Here is a 16,290-nt window from a genome sequence, read left to right as displayed (position 1 = left end):
AAAAAAAAAAACTAATATAAAATAAAGTGAAAAAAAAGTATAATGTCCAAGTTTGTAACTGACTGAACTTGGACAGTACTTGGACTCTTTAGGCCTCAGTCAGACGGACATTTGTTCGCTGCGCATTTTTTGTGCGTTCCCGATTTACATCTAATAAAACCACATGCCGGAATTTTACATGCGCATAAAATTCGCACCTACAAAAGATAGAACATACGGGTGGCAATGGACGCGGTCACGCGTTTTTTTTATCGTGAGCAGTGCGATCTTTTTTACGCGTGAATAATCGCACGTTAAAACGCCCGTCTGACTGAGCCCTTAAAAGGAAGGCGATCATTCACACATGCAATTGTCCAAAAGTCCATGTTAAAAAAAACTGTAACATGTCCTATTTTGGTGTTTTCTGCACCAAAATTACCCATCAGGCCTTATTCAAACAGGCAAGTGCGGTTTCTGTCAATGAAAAACTGACCAATTTCTCTGCGAGTGTACTGTGTGCTTTTTACATCAGTTTTTGCTGTGTTTTAGGGCTTTTTTACATGGGGGAATTCGTGCAGCTGACTTACATGCGTGAAAAAGAGTGTCTATTAGAACCAATGGTTTTCTATAGAAACTCAAATTCCCTGCTGAGTGAAAAGATACGACCCGACCTATCTTTGTTGCGCGACGCGCAGGAGTTTTCATTACTCCTATGGGAACGGGACAGAAAGGGAGGGGGTAGGGAATGCTACTGTTCCCTTTATCTCTGTTGGGCTGGAGGGATTTCCCCACTGCGGGGAGAGAGAGTGAGATGAAGGGAGTCCCCAGGGAACCCCCTTCAATGCCGAGGGCTCCCATCATCTGCAGGGCTGGAGGGATTTCCCCAATGCGGGGATAGAAGAATTCCCCAGCAGCGGAGCTCAAGGGATTCCTCCATAATGGGGAGAGAAGGAGGCTTCACTCATAGCAGGGAGAGAAGGAGGGAATACCTCCTTCTCCCTCACTATGGGGGTATCCCTCCAGCTCCGCTGCTAGGGAATTCCTCTCTCCCCACAGCAGGGATATTCTTCCAGCCCCGCTGCTGGGGAATTCCTCTCTCCCCACAGCGGGGATATCTGTCCAGCTTGACTGCTTAGTAATTCCGCTCTCCTCGCAGCAGGATGGAGTGGTTCAGGGGTATCTCTGCTTCTCCCCTGCAAGGGAACCAATCCATCTCCGCTACGGGAAATCCCTCCTGTTAGATCTGCTACCTGTGTGTGCCACTCTCTTTCTATTCCAGGCAGACACAGGCATTGCTCTGCTCCTTCTGTATGAATGTACTCTTTGTTTCCATTTTTCCAGCAATGCACTAGTTAACCCTGCTCAGGCACTCATAGCTCAGCTGCAGTTTAAGTGGTAATTGCCTTACTATTTAAGGTAGTCGGGGACACCCCACCCATGCCTCAGAATTGTTGTGTGTTTGTTCCAGACATTCAGCATAGCTAGGTCGCCAGTCTTTGGACTGGCCTGTCTGTGTATCTATATGTTTATCCTGTATGCTCTTTGCTTTGTGCATCAGGCTGTGTGCATCTGTCCATTTGCTGCCAGCCTTTTGCATCATTCTCATTTCCTTGCTGAGTCAGTCCTGTTCTGTGTGTCCTGCATTCAGTTCATCAACCCTGTGTCCTGTCAGGGATAGTCAGATCCAAGGTTCCTATCAGGACGATCACCATGCTTGTAGGCAGGGGCCTCCCCATCTTCCAGCTTAATGAAGGGCAAGTTACCCACCTTAATCCTTGCTCCTCTACCACTGACCCATGGGGTCAGCTGCCAGCCATACCAGGCCTGGTCCAATAGCCAGGTTTGGATGATTAGTAGAGATGAGCGAGCACGCTCGTTTAAGGCTGATGCTCGAGAGAGCATCGGTCTTTTCGAGTAACTGCTTACTCATCCGAGCACCATACGGGAAGATTTTGATGTGGTTTTGGATGCAGATCTGCAACAGATATCACCCTTTCAATCGAATGGGTGAAGTCACCTGCGGATCCGTGTCAAAATCCACATCAAAATCTATACAAATGGTGCAGAATTTGATGTGGTTTTTGACACTGTTTTGATGTAGATTTTGGTGCAGATTTTCAACTGAGAAAATCTGCGCAATTTCTGCTACGTGTGAACATAACCTAATGGATCTGAGTACTATCAACTACAAACTTAGGCATTAGAACCTTAACCCCTAAGTGACCAAGGTTTTTTTTTCCGATCTCCGTTTTTTCCTCCCCTCTTTTAAAAAATCGTAACTCCTTTATAAATGCATTTATTTATACGTAGCTGTATGGGGGCTTGTTTTTTGCGGGACGAGTTGTACCATATAATGTACTGAAAAACTTTTAAAAAAATTACAAGTAGAGAGAAATGAAAAAAAAATGAAATTCCGCCATCTTTCAGTGCGTTTTGTTTCTACGGCGCACAAATTGCCACAAAAAAAATGATGCGATAACTTTCTTCTATGGGTCAGTACGATTACTACGATATCAAACCCAGGGCGCCTTCAGATGACAGTATATCGTCTGGGCTTTCACACCCGGCTGATATACGGCATCCTTCTCTGCAGGGGGAGCAGGCGGGCCATAGCATTACATCATACTGCGAAGTCTATTAAGCTACCCAATGGGCATGGCTTGATAGCATTCTGCCATGACATCCCTGTGGCCTTTCAGAAAGCCCCCCCGGCTGACATGACACCCGCATGGTTCCCTGCAATCTCACATGGTAGGCTGACGGGAGGATTTAAATGCCGCAGTCAGAATTGACAGCGGCATTTAAAGGGCTAACAGCTCCGATGAGACGCACGCCTTATCGGAGCTGTTACCGTAGGGTATTACCTGCTGTAAGAAACAGCCGCGATGTATAGAGGGAGATCGCTGCACGATCCCCTCATACATAGCCCAATGATGCGGGGCGTAAAAACGCAATAAACTGGTCACTAAGGGGTTAAAGTAATTGGGAGTCATCCACAAATGTTTTTATGCCAGTTTGTGAAGTAAGAAAGTCACAAATTGTAGCACCAGTGGGAAATTTTACAAAAATTTGTGGGTTTTAGCCTGTTTGCGCCAGCTGTGCTACTTTTGAAAAGAGTGGGCGGGGCTTGTCTGGAGGGGGTGTGGCTGCCCCGAACCGACAGATTCATGTATAATTAAGTCAGAAACTGTTGTAAATTAGGCCATGAATGTCTGATACGTTGGACCTGGTGTACGTTTTTGAGAAGGCGCATAAAGGTGGCGGGATGCGCCTAATACATGAAGAGACGTACACTTTTTCATGTATTGGGTGCACCATGTGTGGGAAATTATAGTAAACCCGGTGTCAGACATGCCAGGCTTTGAAAATTTTCCCTAATGTGTGCATGAAAAAAACAGAATGCCCTCACATGGTATGCATGTGCACTCCGGTATTTTTTTCATGTGCCCATTGATTTTAATGGAAAAGAAAAGGGGTGGAGCAAACCTGATGGTCCCAGATGAATGTCTAGCAACCAAAAAGCATTAGGGTCAGTGGCGAAAATCGAATGAATTATGGAGGTGCTACCAACCACCAACGGTGGGCACACCAGATATCTAGAGTTTCCTTTAGAATTACACATTGACTTCTACAGGCATTTTAAATTACATTAGTTGGTAATTAGTTGGTAATTAGTTGGTAATTACATTACCATGTTCCATTTTTTTGCCACAAGTGAAAACCCTTAGATTCGGATGAAACAAGAATACAACAAAATTGATGTAAAATGCATTTATGTTCAAAGTGAAATCATATTTGCTCATGTGAATATGGCGTATCCATGAGAGATGCCAGAAAAGTCAGGTAGGTGCGGGTTCCAATGCCTAGGACCTGTACCAATCTCTAGTTGTGGCCCCATTGTCCCCAGCCTGGCTGCTCAAGGTGGTCGGAATTACAAAAACAGCCAAGCAGGAAAAGATTTGCTGTTTCCATAATTCCCATAGAAGTCAATAGGAGTTACGCAAACAGCGCAGCGAGCTACATTGTCTCTCTAACTCCTGAGCTATGAAAACAGCGTAGCTCACTGTGCTGTGCTGTTAGCATAGCTCCCATTGACTTCTATGGAAACTATGGAAACAGTATAGCTGTTTTCGTCCTCCCACCCACCTTGTATAGAGTGGTGTTCCCACTGCGGCATTCCCTGTGGCAGGCTATGAGGCATCTGTACCTTTTTGTATGGCTTTGTGAGACAGAATTCAATTTTGTGAAAATTGTGTTTAACAGGGTTTGCCGGGCAGAGCTGGCTGTCAGTGCCGGGCCACACCATGTTTGGAGCTGTAGCCACTGCTCCGGCCCCTCTGTAGTGGCCGGTGCTTGTAATTTCAGGCACAGCTCTAAATAAAATCAGTGATTGCTGCACCTGGAATTATGAGCGCCATCAACTACACAGGGTCGGAGCAGTGAAAAAAAAACGCAGCATGTTCTATTTAGGCAATGTCTATAAATGGTGGCACAGAACACCAGTCTGCGACCAATTCAATTTGTGGGACAATTAGGCAAACTTCAAACAGGCGAGGGCGATATTGGTCAGTTAATTACGGCCCGATATCACGCTCGCTAACATGCGATTTCCCACGTGGCGTTTTTATATCAAAACCGCCTGGCATCACTTCTAGGAAGTAGCGATCCCGTCAGCCGTGGTGAAGAATGGCAGAGTTTCTCCCATTGTTTTCATAGGAAGACCTCACGTCGCACCGTACGCACCTACAGCACGGGGTGCGATGCTGCCGCCGCCGGCACCATTGAAGACAATGGGCGATGCGATGGCACGCCCAACGATAGGACAAGCGCAATTTGCAAAAAAAAAAAATTGCTCATGTGTATGACGCCATCCGAAAAAATAGGGTTCATATGCGCGCGAGGTTTGTGCGTCTCACAATGCACAAATCTTGGACGATTTTCTTGGCCATATGAAGGCAGCTTAGGCCAACGTCCCACAAGCATATTTTTACGCGCGCCTCCAAGTATGCCTTGTTTCACGTATCTCCTAGCGCAAAGTCAATGGGGATGCACAAATGCGCAGGAAAATGGAGCAGATTGCATTTTCTTTTGCGCGACTGAAATGCGTCGGAAAATATGCACTGGTGAACGAGCCAATTGAAATGACTAGGGCCTATACTCTGCGTATTGAGTGCACATATTTGGCGTGTGCGCATCCGCCCGTGTGACGCCGGCCTTACTCTGTGACACAAAACTCTGTGGTCGCTGGATTCTATCTGACTCCCATTATGTATGTTGCTCCTTTTTTACTACTTGCTAGCAGGCAGGCAGCGAACAATTAGGCGTTCTGTAGCCGCTACCAGCTTATTACCAGACTTAGCACGTAATAAATCGCTGCGTCCGGTCCGTATGCCGAGCGCTAACAGCTGAGTCTGCCACCACGGAGCGCAGGAGAGACTCACAACCAAATATCAGCCACATCGGGGTCAATTTATCAGATATTGATTATATATATCCTCAGGTTGGAAATAGAAGGCGGAACTTGATGCTTTGGGGTCTGAATGGAATATCTGGGACAAGACTGCACCCGCCATTTATAACGCACAGTGGGCCGCGGGTCAGTAGCCTGCTGCCGCACTCTTCTAGAAGCGCTCTACAAGGAAGAGCCCATCCATTGGTAGTAAGAAGCACTGGCGTAACTATAGAGGATGCAGGGGATGCGGTTGCACCCGGGCCCAGGAGCCTTTGGGGGCCCATAAGGCCTCTCTTCTCCATATAGGGAGCCCAGTACTATGTATAAAGCATTATAGTTGGGGGCCCTGTTACAGGTTTTGCATTGGGGCTCAGAAGCTTCAAATTACGCCTCTGGTAAGAAGGGACATTCGCTCGCCTTGTGGAATTGCGCCGGGCGAACAACAACACGGGAGGCTTCAGGGAATATCCTGAATCCACCGCAATCGCCAAGACCAATACCCCAGTAGTTGCCAGTGCAGACAGCCGACACAAACCAATAGTGATGCCGATCAAGTCATCGCTTGCAGTTACCAGCGCCTATCCGCATGACTAGAAGAAAATCTGTCCTTGTTATCCCTAGCAACCAATCACAGCACAGCTTTTATTTTACCTCAGCAGTATAAGAAATGAAAGCTGTACTGTGATTGGTTGCTTTATATTATACTGCTGAGGTAAAATGAAAGCTGAGCTGTGATTGGTTGCTTTATATTATACTGCTGAGGCAAAATGAAAGCTGCGCTGTGATTGGTTGCTAGTAGAGGTGAGCGAGCATTGTCCTTAGCAAGTATCTCCCTGTTCGGAAGAAAAGGTTTGGGTGCCTGCGCAGGTGACAGGTGAGTTGCGGCGGTGAACAGGGGGGAGCGGGGGAGAAGATCTCCCCTCCATTCCTCCCTGCTCTCCCCCGCCGCTCCCCGCCCGCCGCCGGCAGCCAAATCTTTTCTTCTGAGCGGGCAGGTACTCGCTAAGGACAATACTCGCTCGAGTAATTGCCCTTAGCGAGTATGCTCGCTCATCTCTAGTTGCTAGTCCTTCTACTGCTGAGGTAAAATGAAATCTGCACTGTGATTGGTTATTTCTCATACTGCTGCAGACTGCGCTATTGTTTCCATGGAAAGAAAATAAACTGAAACTCGACAGAATGGGCGCGACAAACAGAGAGGGGTAAAAACACTACTGCAGTCAACGGGAAATTACATGGACATATTTGTTTCCGTTTTTCTGTCCCTTTGCTGGACAAGAACGAAAAAAAACGGAACGCAGATCTGAACGGAGAATTAGAAACATTACAGTTATAAATAGCTGAGTGCAGCACCTTGTGGTCAGTTGTGGTATTACAGGGAATATTTCCTTAACGGGAACTTTGTCTGATAAGCACCATAAACTAGGCTATGGTGCTTATAGGAGAGGGAACCTGGGTGTACTTCTTAGGGACCTTACATACGGGACGGAATAGGCCATACGACATATCGCAATCCGCGGTAAACCGCGCCAACCGTGCATTTTGATACAGAATTAAAAAGGACTTAAAACCTGCCTGTAATTCCGCATCAAACCCCCTTTAGCTTCACTTAGGAAACATGCTGCCTCTTATACCCCATTTCCCTGAAAATAAGACCTATCCCGAAAATAAGCCTTAGCATGATTTTTAAATAGTATCTAGACAGCTATACATGTTAAAAAGAAATATTTTTTTAATATAAGACCCTGTCTTATTTTGGGGGGAACACGGTACCAAGGTTTAAAAGTAACCACCTATTGTAGGGGAGGTAAAACTTCTGAAAACTAATGAGGAGACTCTGATCAAATTATCGCGGCGGGGAACGCAATGCAAAAACGCCCGTGGACAGGCAGCCTTACCGATAAATCTGAATATCTGATAACACATTGGGTCCTACTGATTCCAAATTAAAGGAATTGTACTTTTTTGACACTTGCGAAGCTTTCTTTGGGGGATGCACCGGCTTTAAGCATCGACAGAATATGTTTAATGTGTAAACCCGATGAAAAGCCGACAACGCGTTTCACGTCTTCAGAGGATCTAGATTGTGACAGGTCTGCAGCGGGTCTGACAACGGGGACCGCTGCTTGTAAAGAAATATCCCGTTAAGACACGGGCCCTAGAGTCTGAATGTGAACCCAGCCATTATGTGACTATAATAAGTCTCATGACCTCTGTGTACTTCACAGGACACATCTGTAAAACTGGCGAACCGCGGGGACCGCACACAAAACCAGATGTGTCTGTGAGCTTAACCTTCTCCGGAGCGTAAATCACTTGTCACTTGCACTGTGTGTGTTGGACTCGTTCCATCTGTCAATAGGGAGGAAAAACTTTAATTATCCGGGATTCTGTAAAAAGAACAGTTTCATTAGAAATAATAGGTGCATGATGTAGCGCTCCCCCTATAATGTGAGCAATATGGGGAAATTACACTAATGGTAGCAAGGCTCCACCCTTAAAAGGTACCCTTTAGGTCTGAAATTCTGTGCTGATCCTCCTTCAGGTATTAATGAATTAGAGCAGTAGTCTTCTATCTGAGGCACTCAACAGCTATAGCGGCGCTGCTAAGCTATTTCAGTAGCACTACGCATATAGCGGAACGGTGCTGAGCCGCGACTCATTAACTCATGAACGCGTTACATCTGCAGTTGTGGTGATTTGCATCTGGAAAGTGTAGTCTGTAGACCAAGCACTGTACATTAATCTCATGTTAGCAGAATTAGTTGGCCCCTGTCCCTACTTCTGGACTGCGGAAAAAGATAATAGAAGGAGGATTGATGCCTTGGAGCTGTAGTGCTGGCGAAAGCTGCCGCCCTGGACGGCAAGAGTAACAGACAGGGAAGTCCTGAATCGTATAAGACCCCATATATTGCTGGAAGGCAAGATCACCAGGCTCAGGCTCATGTAGGACAAGATGACCGGCCTCAGACACATGGAGGACAAGGTGACCAGGCTCACGGAGGACAAGATGACCGGGCTCAGGCTCATGGAGGACGAGGTGACTGGGCTCATGGAGGACAAGATGACCAGGCTCAGAATCACGGAGGACAAGATGACCAGGCTCGCGGAGGACAAGATGGGCGGGCTCAGGCTCATGGAGGACAAGGTGACTGGGCTCACGGAGGACAAGATGACCAGGCTCGAGCTCACGGAGGACAAGATGACCAGGCTCAGGCTCGCGGAGGACAAGATGGCCGGGCTCAGGCTCGCGGAGGTCAAGATGGCCGGGCTCAGGCTCGTGGAGGACAAGATGGCCGGGCTCAGGCTCGCGGAGGTCAAGATGGCCGGGCTCAGGCTCGCGGAGGACAAGATGGCCGGGCTCAGGCTCACGGAGAGCAAGGTGAGCAGGCTCACGGAGGACACGATGACCGGCCGGGCTCAGGCTCATGGAGGACAAGATGGCTGCACTCAAGTTTGCAGAGGACAAAATGGCCGGGTTGAGGCTCGCGGAGTACAAGATGGCCGGGCTCAGGCTCGCAAAGGACAAGACGGCCGGGCTCAGGCTCATGGAGGACAAGATGGCCAGGCTCAGGCTCACGGAGGACAAGATGGCCGGGCTCAGGCTCACGGAGGACAAGATTCACATGAGCGTATATTGGCCCTGTTTTCACAGGCGACCAACATAAGTGACTAACTGATGCATTAGATCCTAATACATTAGTTCAGATAGCCGATTCTCAGGTGCGTAAAAATGGTTGGCAGGAAAAGTGCATACGGTGCGCATTCTGGTCTGCCTTTTTTACACCGTCCGGAAAAGATAGTTCTGGAACTATCTTTTGGCTGGAATACGACTAGTCCCATAGACTTCTATGGGAGCTGCCGAAAAAGGGAGGTGGGAGGGAGTTTAGCAGAGGCTCTACTAAACTCTCTCCCCCTCTCCACCCCGCAAAGCTAAACTCTCTCTACCCGCCCAATGGTATCACGGGCTCAGTACATACTCTTCGCACCTGGGCCATCTGAATGGGCATAGAAATGGGAAATGCAGTTGTGATGTCGTCACGGCTGACAATCGATCATGCGATTTTCGGCTGCACTGCGTCCGTGACACAGCCTACCGAAAATTGCAGCACCTCTGTGAAGTCACTCAGTCACACATTCACTTATGCAGCGACTATGAACAACTGAACGATTTAGCGAGCAAATTATGTATTTGCCTGAACGGTCTGCACAAGCGAGCGCTAACATATATGTTGCTTGTGCGAATGATGAATCGTTACGTGAAAAAGCTTCCTTACTAGAGATGAGCGAACGTACTCGTCCGAGCTTGATGCTCGTTCGAGTATTAGCGTGTTCGAGATGCTCGTTACTAGAGGCGAGCACCACGCGATGTTCGAGTTACTTTCACTTTCATCTCTGAGACGTTAGCGCGCTTTTCTGGCCAATAGAAAGACAGGGAAGGCATAACAACTTCCTCCTGTGATGTTCCAGCCCTATACCACCCCCCTGCAGTGAGTGGCTGGGGAGATCAGATGTCACCGGAGTATATAAATCGGCCCCTCCCGCGGCTCGCCACAGATGCATTCTGACATAGAGGAGGGAAAGTGCTGCTGATGCTGGAGCTGCTATAGGGAGAGTGTTAGGAGTGATTTTAGGCTTCAAGAACCCCAACGGTCCTTATTAGGGCCACATCTGACCGTGTGCAGTACTGTTGAGGCTGCTTTTTGCAGTGTTGCACATTTTTTTTTTTTTCTATATCGGCCGTGCAGAGCATTGCGTCCTCAGTCTGCAGTAATTTTACATAGTATAGGGCCAGTAGTGCTGAGGCAGGGACAGTGAAAAAGGTGAAAGACATATACTGTCTATATAGGCAGTGGGCTTTTCCCAAAAAATTTGGGACAAAAAAATCTATTTGGGCTGGCTGTGACCGTCCTGAGTGTACTGCGTCTCTGCTGGGGGTAGTAGTCCTAATTAATACGCAGCCAGCTAAGTGTTACAGCAGGCTTGCGCAAAATTCTTTCCTGGCTCTGCGTTGCCCGTTACATCACCGCTGTCATCCTGTCCAGAGGGAAACAGTCTGCAGTAATTTTACACAGCATAGGGCCAGTAGTGCTGAGGCAGGGACAGTGAAAAAGGTGAAAGACATATACTGTCTATATAGGCAGTGGGCTTTTCCAAAAAAATTTGGGACAAAAAAATCTATTTGGGCTGCCTGTGACTGTCCTGAGTGTACTGCGTCTCTGCTGGGGGTAGTAGTCCTAATTAATACGCAGCCAGCTAAGTGTTACAGCAGGCTTGTGCAAAATTCTTTCCTGGCTCTGCTGTGCGTTCCGTAAGCGAAGTCAGCCTCCAACCACAGGCCAATAAGTGGCACATTTAATTACAGCGTTCTGTTTCTGCACTACTAGTAATACACCATGCTGAGGGGTAGGGGTAGGCCTAGAGGACGTGGACACAGGCGAGGACGCGGAGGCCCAAGTCAGGGTGTGGGCACAGGCCGATCTCCTGATCCAGGTGTATCGCAGCCGACTGCTGCTGGATTAGGAGAAAGGCACGTTTCTGGCGTCCACACATTCATCTCACAATAAATGGGTCCACGCGGTAGACCTTTATTAGAAAATGAGCAGCGTGAGCAGGTCCTGTCATGGATGGCAGAAAGTGCATCCAGCAATCTATCGACCACCCAGAGCTCTGCGCCGTCCACTGCTGCAACTCTGAATCCTCTGGCTGCTGCTCCTCCTTCCTCCCAGCCTCCTCACTCCATTACAATGACACATTCTGAGGAGCAGGCAGACTCCCAGGAACTGTTCTCGGGCCCCTGCCCAGAATGGGCAGCAATGGTTCCTCTCCCACCGGAGGAGTTTGTCTTGACCGATGCCCAACCTTTGGAGTAGGCCGAAGCCCACCTGCATTAAACATGACATTACCTCAGCTGTGCTGGTCACTGCAATGGGATATATTTATGTACCGCCGGTGGGTTCCAGGGAGCCACCCATGCTGTGGGTCCACAGGGACTTCACAATAGGGAGTTGTACCTGCCTGTGTCTATGAATTAAAAACCCCGGGCAGGTTGGGGCATGCAGTGTGGGCCGAAGCCCACCTGCATTTAATCTGACGTTAGCTCTGCTGTCCAGGGCACTGCAATGGAATACATTTATGTACAGCCGGTGGGTTCCAGGGAGCCACTCATGCTGTGGGTGCACACAGAATTCCCATTGCAGAGTTGTACCTGCCTGTGACTATTTATAAAAAACCGCGGTCTGACTGGGGCATGCAGACACCTTGACAGAATGAATAGTGTGTGGCACATAGGTTCCCCATTTCTATGCCCACGTGTGCAGCTCCAGATGGAGGTGGCACAGGATTGGATTTCTCATTGCTTCTGTACAGCATTGTGGGCTATCGCCCCGCCCCTTTAAAAGAGGGTCGCTGCCTAGCCATGCCAACCCTCTGCAGTGTGTGCCTGCGGTTCCTCCTCATGGCAGACACACTTATAAATAGACATAAGGGTGGTGTGGCATGAGGGCAGCTGAAGGCTGCGCAGGGACAATTTGGTGTGCGCTGTGGACACTGGGTCATGCAGGGGGGGGGGGGGTTGGGCAGCATGTAACCCAGGAGAAGTGGCAGCGGAGTGTCATGCAGGCAGTGATTGTGCTTTGTTGGAGGTAGTGTGGTGCTTAGCTAAGGTATGCATTGCTAATGAGGGCTTTTCAGAAGTAAAAATTGTTGGGAGGGGGGGGGGGCCCACTCTTGCCGGTATTGTGGCTTAATAGTGGGACCTGGGAACTTGAGATGCAGCCCAACATGTAGCCCCTCGCCTGCCCTGTCCGTTTCTGTGTCGTTCCCATCACTTTCTTGAATTGCCCAGATTTTCACAAATGGAAACCTTAGCGAGCATCGGCGATATACAAAAATGCTCGGGTCGCCCATTGACTTCAATGGGGTTCGTTATTCGAAACGAACCCCTCGAGCATCGCGAAAATTTCGTCCCGAGTAACGAGCACCCGAGCATTTTGGTGCTCGCTCATCTCTATTCCTTACTTTTCGGGTTAGTGCAAAATTATTTGTTCTGTTTTGAGCCATTCCAGGTGGAGAGAGGCTGACTGTAATGTTCTTACACAGGAAGTCCATGAAGGTTCCAGTCCCCCATTATCCCTACTTTATCACACAAACCTTCCTTGCTGAGAGCCATTAACCCCTTAGTGACAAAGCCAAATTTTGGAAATCTGACATGTGTCCCTTAACATATCATAACTCCGTAAAGGCTTTGCATATCCAAGTGATTCTGACCTTGTTTTTTCACCACATATTGTACTTCATTTAGGTGGTAAAAGTAGACCAATAGAACCTCTGTATATTTATTAAAAGTGCCAATATTGGAATCTGCTTGCAGAGGCCTGCAGCGGATCCCAGCTGTGAGCCCGGCCGTGGCGCTGCATACGGACGCGCAATGTACTGCGCATAACTGCCTACTCACGCAGGCAGGCATGCGTAGTACCCCTTTTTTTTTGTTTGTATTTCCCGCGCCGTCGCTTAGTGATGACACGGGTGCCAGCAAGCGGTACACAATGTAGTTGCGTATGGGCTGATAGGGGCTAAAAGAAATTAATATATGTTGCTTAGTAATCTATTTGAATCAATAAGGCTGAATACTGCGATATTTTATGTGTGAAAGAGCTGGTGACTGTTCTGAGGAACAGACCTGTGGTTTCCTGTCTTAAGGTCTACATCTGACCGGAGTGGAATCAGGAAGGTCACCAGAACAGATGTTCATCAGTTTAGCAAGAGATGGCTTAACCACAGAGAGTTATCAGCAATTTCTAAAAGATGTGCTTGTCTAAGTCATATATCACAAGTCTAAGTCAAATGTTAAGTCATAAGTTTATTGTCAAATGTGAAATCACGAGTTTTTCCCTGTTTAACCACAAGTCGCATCCCTGCAAGAGAGAGGGCTATAAAAACCAAGACATGCAAATAATAAACTTAGAGTTCATTGCTTCAACCATATACTGTGTATGGCTCAATGCTTTGTCTCTCAGAGCGCTCGATCTGATACCTAGGTCAATTTGGAAACGGACAACATCACTGACCAGTCTGTTTGAACAGGCTAACCCCCGACAGGGCTGTGGGTATATCCGCGACAATAGGCTCTATGCTGCGGATAGCAGCTGTAAAATAGAACCTGCTGCGTTCTGTTTTCTGTGAGTGGATTACGTAATTCTAACCCGCTAATGTGAGCGGAATTGTGTAATCCAATGCGATTAATTTGCATATTATTGCGGATCAGACGCATGTGGAATCCGTAATTCCTATCCGGTCATGTGAGACCAGCCTAAGGTAGATCGCTATCTTTTTATCATGTGACCGGGGACCGCTCACTGCTCCAGGCTCTCGGCGAACGTTGGTCGCTGGGACCAAGGAGATTTTAAGTTTCCTGGGCTCCCCGCCTCCTGCGCATGTGTTGCCGGAAGTCGCATGCGCAGAATTTCGGGAAGGCCCACGGAGGAGGAATACGTCGGGGTTCAAATACAGAGGCCTCCGGTAAAAAGTTTCATCTTCTCTCACTGATCGCATTGGTGAGGGGAGATGAAACTTCAACTTGGTAGCCAGGAGCAGAGGGATTTTGAATTTCCCCTTTGTGCACGTGCCCAATGATTGATGTCAGGCGCGCACGCGCTGAAGGGGACTTCGGGTCCCGGAAGACCGGGACATCGCGGAGGACTTGGGGGTTAAAGAGCCATATAGATGGGAAGATTATAGCTCAAAATTCATTCAAACGAATGAAATAGAGCGATAATCGTCTCTTGTAATTGCAAAAAAAAGCATTTACTATTCTTCCACTTTTCGTTCTCGCTGACTTTCAGTCCACATAAAAAACATTGCTGGATGACGGGATTATCGCTGAGTGTAAAATGACATCAACGCTTGTGCAGTCATTTAGACGACTGTCTGACCATCTAAATGGGACATAAAAAACAAGCAGCGCAAAATGACAATGTGAGTGACGTCAGCATTTTGTCTACTAATTGTAGATTTACTGTCCCTTTGAATGTGGGCAGTTTTTTTAAAAAATGGGCACTCGTCAGTGGGGTCTAAAGTCAACACAAGAATAAGAGGAAAGACAAAAACTTCTTACCATCCCATCCGGGCACATACATCCGGAGGTACATTTACTGCTCATGCACTCCGCTTCATAGTTCTCACAAGTTTTGGCGCATTCTGTCCCTTTAATTGTTGGGTCATCGGGAGAACATACGACTTTTTTCAAGGGAGGGCGACAAACCGCGCTTCTCTTTACTGCAAGTTACAAAGGGGAAAGAGTTTATTGGCTTCAGGTCTGGGATTCGGATGTCTTGCAATCTGTTAGCTGTGGCAATCTGTGAGTCGCAGTGTGACTTCTATTACATTAGATGATCACAGGACTGCACTGCGATCTCTGGTCATGTGACCCGGGTCACAGTCCAAGTCATTGTGTAGTTCTAGGAAAGGAGAACCAATGAGTTGTGCATCACACAAGGAAATCAGTGAAGTTAAAGTGCTGTAAAACAGAACATTTCAGACTGGAACGTTCCGCTTTGTGCCGCTATAATGTGAAAAGTCAAGGAATGTTCATCCTAAAGAAATTGGGATGTTTTTATATATATATATATATATTTTTTTTTATTTTTATTTTTTTAACCCCTTAAGGACATATCCTATTTTGGGCTTAAGGACGCAACGATTTTTGGCGAATTTTCATCTCCATTTTTCAAAAGCCATAACTTTTTAATTTTTCCGTCGACGCGGCCGTATAAGGGCTTGTTTTTTGCGTGGCGAGCTGTAGTTTTTATCGGTGCCCCTTTTGGGTACATAGACTATATTGTAAAACTTTTATTATTTTTTTTATGATAGCAGGGAGAGAAAACACATTAATTCTGCGATAGATTTTTTTTTTTTACAGCGTTAATCTTGCAGCATAAATGACACAATGCATTTTTTCTGCGGGCCGGTACGGTTACAACGATACCAAAATTCTTATATTTTTTTTAGGTTTTTCCACTTTTTTGCAAATTTTTTGTTTTTCTCTATCACTGCATTCAAAGTCCTGTACCTTTTTTGTTTTTCTATGTACGGAGCTCTATGACAGCCTTTTTTTGCGAGACGAGCTGTAGTTTTTACTGGTACCATTTTGGGGAATATACGGGTTTTTTGATCACTTTTATTGCATTTCTTGGGAGGCAAAATGCTAAAAATTAGCATTTTGTCTCTGTTTTTTAGCGGGTTTTGTTTTACGCTTTTCTCCGTTCAAAATAAAAAGCATGTTCAACTATTTGTACACGTCGTTATGGACGTGTCAATACCCAATATGTGCCATTTTAATTTTTTTTTACCTTTTTTTATGCTAATATTAGAAAAAGGGTTTTTTTTTTACATTTTTGCTTTTTACATTTTTCTTTTCTTTTTTTTTACACTATTTGAGTCCCTCTGAGGGACTTACATCACTGCACCTATGATCGCTGTGATAAGGCATGGCAGGGCTATTGCCCTACCATGCCTTATCGCTTATACAGCGATCATAGGCATTGGCACTACAGGACGCCAGTGTTGCCATGGCGACAGGCCGGGCTCTCGCGATAACATCGCGAGAGCCGGCTGGAGACACAGAGGAAGCGCGCTCCCTTTGTGAACTCTTTCCCTTCCGCGATCTACTTAGATCGCGGCAGGGAAGGGGTTAACAGCGGGGGGCACATCTCCGATGCCCCCCCCGCTGATGCAACGGGAGGCCGGCTATCACTGACAGCCGGCTCCCGCTGCGGGATAGCGAGCGATCAGTCATGATCTCGCCCTATCCCGATGACGTAAGGGTACGTCATTTTGCGGGAAGTACCAGCCTGCCATGA

At 47.2% G+C, this 16,290-nt stretch overlaps 1 protein-coding gene across 1 annotated transcript in view; it reads right to left on the bottom strand.

Moving 5' to 3' along the window:
• VWF (von Willebrand factor) overlaps positions 1-16,290 on the bottom strand; it is a 167,834-nt gene that overhangs the window by 102,057 nt on the left and 49,487 nt on the right. Inside the window, exon 18 of the mRNA XM_066590522.1 lies at positions 14,547-14,707. Within this exon, the coding sequence (XP_066446619.1) occupies positions 14,547-14,707 (161 nt within the window). The remainder of the gene's footprint in view (positions 1-14,546; positions 14,708-16,290) is intronic.

This window comes from Eleutherodactylus coqui, chromosome 2 (assembly GCF_035609145.1).
Source record: "Eleutherodactylus coqui strain aEleCoq1 chromosome 2, aEleCoq1.hap1, whole genome shotgun sequence".
Lineage (NCBI taxonomy): Eukaryota > Metazoa > Chordata > Amphibia > Anura > Eleutherodactylidae > Eleutherodactylus > Eleutherodactylus coqui.
Note: the sequence above shows the minus strand (reverse complement) of the source record. Positions and strands in the feature narration are given on the sequence as shown.